Consider the following 6,568-nt stretch of genomic DNA (forward strand, 5'->3'; position numbering starts at 1 on the left):
AAAAAAAAGAGCTAATGTTGAGTTAAACTCAACTCTTCAGATCAGAGTGAACCAGTGGATTAAGATGATCTGTTTGGTGCCAACCAGATCTTTTAAATTGAAGTGTGCAGAGATCCAGATTCTGAACCCTACAATCGTGCAGACAGCAAGGCAGAGACATGGACTCAGCTGCTGCTGAACCTTGTTGCCATCTCTCATTCAGATTAAATCACTCACAATCCAGTATCAAGCATTTATTAAACCCCCAACTTCAAGTCATAAAGCACAATGGTAACCTTCCACCATTCCTGCAGGTATTCAAACTAATCCCATCATGTGTGAGGTTTGCAGAAGGGAACTTTAGTGTCAGATCAGCCCAGTCTTGGGTAAATTCAATTGCAGCTGCCTGGATTTCCAAATCCTGCACATTTCAGTGTCATCCAGGCAGCTAGGTCTCCATTCACCTGTTACACTAAGACCCACAGGGCACCACTTTGCCAATCAGCCTCTGTGCCATCAGTGCCCAGGTTCGGAGGGAGTACCAGGCAGGAAGAAGCTGGCTTGTCCCTTTCCTGCAGCAAGTCACTGGCTCCCATTGTTTTGAGTACATTTGCTAGCACTAGTGCCACCCTGGCCTTGAGCCAAGCCATGCCCATCAATCAGATCAGACAGTAACCTGAATCTGTGTCAGAGCTCGCTTAGGATCCTTGCTGTATCACTGCCACAACCGAGTCAGCTCCTGGGAGACAAGAGAGACTCTGGGTTTGCTTTGTTCCTGAGGTGAAAAAAACAGCGTGCAACCAAGGACTAGAACACAGCAATCCCTCATACCTCTCCATTGTACTGCACTGCCATTGGGGAGTCCCTCACACCCCCTCACTGTACTGGCACTGGGCAGTCCCTCATACCTCCTCACTGTACTGGCACTGGGCAGTCCCTCATACCTCTCCATTGTGCTGCACTAACACTGGGGTGCCCCTCACACCCCCTCACTGTACTGGCACTGGGCAGTCCCTCATACCTCTCCATTGTACTGCACTAACACTGGGGTGCCCCTCACACCCCTCCATTGTACAGCACTGGCACAGGAGAGTCTCTCATACCCTCCACTGTACTGCACTGGCACTGGGCAGTCCCTCATACCCCCTCACTGTACTGGCACTGGGCAGTCCCTCATACCTCTCCATTGTACTGCACTGCCATTGGGGAGTCCCTCATACCCCTCCATTGTACAGCACTGGCACAGGAGAGTCTCTCATACCCTCCACTGTACTGCACTGGCACTGGGCAGTCCCTCATACCCCCTCACTGTACTGGCACTGGGCAGTCCCTCATACCCCCTCACTGTACTGGCACTGGGCAGTCCCTCATACCTCTCCATTGTACTGCACTAACACTGGGGTGCCCCTCACACCCCTCCATTGTACAGCACTGGCACAGGAGTCTCTCTCGTACCCTCCACTGTACTGCACTGGCACTGGGGAGCCCCTCATACCCTCCGTTGTACTGCACTGACACTGGAGATCCCTCACACCCCTGCATTGTACTGCACTGGCACAGGACAGGCTCTCACACCCCTCCACTGTACTTCACTGGCATGTCCCTCACACTCCTCTACTATACTGCACTGGCACAAGGCAGTCCTTCATACCTCCACCATATTCCAACACACTTGATCTGCCAATCGGTCTAAAGCTCCAGCTCCTACAGCCGCTTCCCAACAGAATGACTCAGATAAATGCTGGCAGCGATTGAGATACTTTGCAGTTCATTAGAAAAATGGCTCTGAGAACCTATCAGGCTGCAACCCCCTCCCACCCCCCACCCACAATGTTTTCCCAAACCAATGACTGTTCCAGCAGATTAGAATTCCGATTCTTGCCACTCTCCGATCCCGAGCTGCAGATGAGATTCGGTCTGTCGGGACGTCCAAATGCTCCAGAGATGAACACTGAGGATGAATTCACATCTCGCTGGCAATGAGCAGCTGATACAGCAGCTGTTCCTAATGTCAAACCTCCCACCCCACCCCACAGGTCTATCGAACCCTTCCCATTACATCGGTATTTTCTTCTCAAGGCGTCTCATGTGTTATATTTTCCCAGGAACTGGTGGCGGCAGCATTCCTGGCATTCCACCAGATAGTCCTGTATTCGGGCCTAACAGAATCTGGGAGGAAAAGAAACCTCAAGTTATGAATGAACAGAAATTAAACAGAACGTACACTAACCCCATGTAACCAACCAACCAGTACAACCCAATTTCCACCAATCAATGGGGCTGCCACCCCTATCCCAACCAGACCCCACACTCCCCCCCAACCCCCCTCCATGTCTAAATCCCATGCCCAAGTCCCCAACCCCATCCCCATCCAGGGGACCATGTTGTAGAATAGGTTTGGGTGGTGATGAGGAATAGGATGGAAAAGGAGTCACTAGTGGGAGTGGTCGATAGGCCCCTTAACATAACCACAGTGTGAGACAAAGTATGCAAGAGACATTGGGTTGTGATAAAGAGACTGCAATAATCTTGGGTGACTTTAATTGACAAATAAAGTGAAAAGAAAACAGATTGGCAAGAGAAACCAGAATAAGGAGCTCTGAGAATACTTTCAAGAGAAATACTTTGAAAAAGCAGCACTTTCTGGAACCAACCAGAGAGCAGATTATATTGGATTTGGTACTGTACGATGTGACAATTCATTAATGACCTCAAAGTATAGACAATCTGAGGTAGCAGCAACCATAATTTTTATACCTAGTTTGAAAAGGAGAAGATTGGGTCTAAAACTATTATTTTAAACCTAATTCAGAGCAACTGTGTGGACATGAAAGTTGAGTCGGCTGAAATTAACTCAGACCAATGGGGATGCAGTGGCACACATTTCAAGGGCTATTTCAGAATAAGTATTTTCCTACTATAAAGAAAAATTCTAAGGGGATGTCACACTATCCAGTGTTAACAAAATAAGTTAGGGAAAGTATTAAACTTAAGGAAAATACATTTAATTGGGCAAAGATGAGTGGCAGGTCAGATGACTGGTCAGAATACAAAGAATAGTAAAGAATGCTAAAGGTTTAATCAAGAGTGTAACCTGCAGAGTGAGTGAGTGTGGCAGCTTGGCAAAGTGGGAAAGGGAGATTTTTCTTTGCTCCCATTGTCTTGTTTTCCTAATTGTGGGATATGATGAATGGAGTCTGTGTTGGGGTCACAGCTTTTTACACTGCATGTCATGCTTCCATTATTGGCGAGACCACATTTTGAATACTGTGAGCAGTTTTGGTCTCCTTATTTAAGGAAGGATTGAAGTACATTGAAGACAGCTCACAGAAGGTTTACTGAATGAATGGGTTGTCCTATTGGGGAAAGGTTGGACAGGCTGGATTCATTTCCATTGGTGAAAATGTGTAGCTGGAAAAGCGCAGCAGGTCAGGCAGCACCCAAGGAACAGGAGAATCGACGTTTCGGGCATAAGCCCTTCTTCAGAAAGGTTGGACAGGCTGGATTCATTTCCATTGGAGCTTGGAAGAGTGAGGAGTGCTTTGGTTGAGTGTATGACATCCTGAATGGTCTTGTCAAGATGGACATGGGAAGGATGCTTTCTCATGTGGGTCAGTCCCGAATCAGGGGCACCGTTTTAAAACAAGGGGCTACTTTTTCAGGACAGAGATAAGGAGAGTTCATTTTTTATCTCCGAGGCCTGGGCAAATTTGGAATTCTCTGTCTTTGAAGGTGGTGGAGATGGGGGTCATTGAATTTTGTAAGATGGTGGTAGATAGATTGTTGCTAGGCAGAGGAATAAAAGGTTACTGGGATAAGTGGCAATTGAAACAAATACATTAACCATGTACTTACTGAATAGCACAGCAGGGCTTGATGGGACCGAATGGCATACCTCTGCCCCCTATCCATATGTTTATAACCCTCCCTGTGTTCAACCCATACTGCTCCGTGTCCCAGTCTGTACCTGTCTCTGTTGCTGGATTTGTTGCTGCTCCAGTTGAAGTTTCTCTGTTTCAAACACAACCGGCAGAACCAGGATCATGAAGGAAGTGGTTCCCACCCAAAGGGCCGACCGGGTGAAACTGAAAATCGCCACACAGTTTGGGTATTAGCCATATTGTTGCAGCCCAGATAAATACATATATCTCCACTGCCCAGACAAACACACATGACCCTGCAGCATTGGCACAGGTAAATACCAATATTCCCATCACTCAGGCAAATACCCATATCCCTGTAACCCAGGTACTGTATTCATCACCCCTTCTTGCATTCTGAGTGTTATGCTTTCTTATCACGGTCTTCAAAAATTTGCAAAAAGTCACTTTATCCCCCACGCCCGAAACAATACCAATTAGATCATACCACTTCACCCAGCACCTACACATTATGTTCAGTTTGGGTCTTTCATTTAGGCACTAGGCTGTCCTTTGGGTCTGGATACTGACCTGTTCACAACACGGCAGTTTTCATCAGCTCCCTTTTCCCATTCTAATGTGCTCAGTTATTATTTTTCACGTTCCTTCCCAAACCACTACCTTCTCTGAAGATACAGCAAGCACTCAATAACAGAGAGGCTCACAATTCCTCAATACCTGACTGCAATGTGTTCTTCCAACTGCACCCACCAAACTCCTGACATTTACATTCAGAAGGACAACAGCACCAGATAAATGAGAACAACACCATCTCCAAGTTCCCCTCCAAACCACTCACTATACTTCATTGTCACTGGGTCAAATTCCTGGAATTCCCTCCCTAATGGGGTGGCACAGTGGCACAGTGGTTAGCACTGCTGCGTCACAGCGCCAGGGACCCAGGTTTGATTCTAGCCTCAAGCGGCAGTCTGTGTGGACTTAGCACATTCTCACCGAGTCTGCGTGGGTTTCCTCCAGGTGCTCTGGTTTCCTCCCACAGTCCAAAGATGTGCAGGTCAGGTGAACTGGCCGTGCTAAATTGTCCAGTGTTCAGGTTAGGTGCATTAATCGGGGTAAATATAAGATAATAGGGTAGGAGAACGGGTCTGGCGATAGCTTACTCTTCAGAGGGTCAGTGTGGGCTTGTTGAGCCAAAGGGCCAGTTTCCACACTGTAGGGATTCTATTCCAATGACATTGTGGGTGTCTCTACACCCCAAGAACTGCAGCCGTTCAAGGAGGCAGCTCACACCACCTTTTCAAATGGGGTCAGCAATAAATGTTGGCTTATCCAGCAATACCCATGTCCTGTGTGCAAACAGAAAAGTACCTTTCTGCCACAGTCATTCCCAGGTACCAAGCTCTACCCACCAGATATTAATCCCAGATGCCACATACCTGTAGATTTTCTTTGCCAGTGACACGGAGCAGTCGGCAGCAACACCTGAGGCATTTCGCATTCCTTCAGGGAACATCTCGGTCAAACCCCACAGTCTTTCCGAGAGGGATTCATCAAGCTGTAAGCATAGGATTAATCCTTTGATATGCAGAACGTTGACACAACTCTTGAGTGTTAATATGAAGCATAGATGAAGCAGCTCACAGCAACAAAGGGAAGGTCATTGAATAGCCAGAAGCCCTGTTCAATTGTTTCCATGACCATTTCCTAAATGCCAGGATGGCCCAGCACTGAACTATTGAATGCTGTGAACAGTTCACCAAGCAGAAACTTTTCACAAGGTATCAAGCCCATATATTGGCCTACCCTGGGACAACTTACCTTTAGCATCTAACTTGGGCTTCATAGAGGGATCCAAAATGTGACAGAATCTTAGGACAGGTGCTTTAAGGAAGTGCCTGCAAGGTGGAGAGAGGCAGAAAGATTTAGGGAGGGAATTAAGTCCCAGACACCAAAGGTGGAGCAAGTTAAAAAAGGGGGTGCTGTAGAGGCCAGAATGAGAGTAGTGTGGCACTGCTTCACCAGGAAGGAGCATTAAACAGACCGCACTTCACCCAAATTAAAACAGGCACCAGAGTTTAGGCTGAATATTCCGCAGGGCAGGGTGTAGGAGAGAGCAGGGAGTGTGTTAGAGAGAGGGAACTCCAGGACGTGGAGGAGCCAAGGTCACCGTGAAACAGAGGGATGTTAAAAAGGGTGACTTCAGCAGCGGCCTGACCGTGAGGCCAGAACCTCAGCTCAGGGTGATGCTGGGGTCCAGCCGGACTCCGGGGGAGGGGGCCGCGGAGACCCGGGCCCGGGGAGTGAGGGGGGAGACAGGGCCCGGGGAGTGAGGGGGGGACCCGGGCCCGGGGAGTACACTCCCTCCCCCAAGGTCCAGGCCAGCCTTCCCTTCCCCGCCCCGCTCACCTCCTCCTCGTCATCCTCCTCCTCCTCCTCGATTTCCTCCTCTGCCTCCCGTCGCGGTTCCACTCGCTTCTCCTCCGCCATCACCGCACTCCCAGCATGGGCATAGGCCTCGCGCCTGCGCACAACGGCAGGAGGACTCGGCGGCAGCAGCGCCGCCCGCGGCAGGAGGACTCGGCGGCAGCAGCGCCGCCCGCGGCAGGAGGACTCAGCATCACCTCACGTGCCAACACAATTACCTCAATATTTTTGACTCGTGTATAGCTATTCATTTTTGTCGCTCTTGTATTCTGGTCCCTCAGATA

At 48.9% G+C, this 6,568-nt stretch overlaps 1 protein-coding gene across 1 annotated transcript; it reads right to left on the reverse strand.

The window, feature by feature from the left end:
- Positions 1–220: 220 nt before the first annotated feature.
- On the reverse strand, positions 221–6,452 carry tomm22 (translocase of outer mitochondrial membrane 22 homolog (yeast)). The gene is made up of 4 exons (XM_043680007.1): positions 6,267–6,452; positions 5,297–5,415; positions 3,947–4,064; positions 221–2,148 (listed from the first exon to the last, which is right to left on the reverse strand). The coding sequence occupies exons 1-4, from the start codon at positions 6,345–6,347 to the stop codon at positions 2,071–2,073; spliced, it is 396 nt and encodes a 131-aa protein (XP_043535942.1). The 5' UTR covers positions 6,348–6,452; the 3' UTR covers positions 221–2,070.
- Between the last annotated feature and the right edge of the window lie 116 nt (positions 6,453–6,568).

Source organism: Chiloscyllium plagiosum, chromosome 39 (genome assembly GCF_004010195.1).
Source record: "Chiloscyllium plagiosum isolate BGI_BamShark_2017 chromosome 39, ASM401019v2, whole genome shotgun sequence".
In the NCBI taxonomy this organism is placed as follows: Eukaryota; Metazoa; Chordata; class Chondrichthyes; order Orectolobiformes; family Hemiscylliidae; genus Chiloscyllium; species Chiloscyllium plagiosum.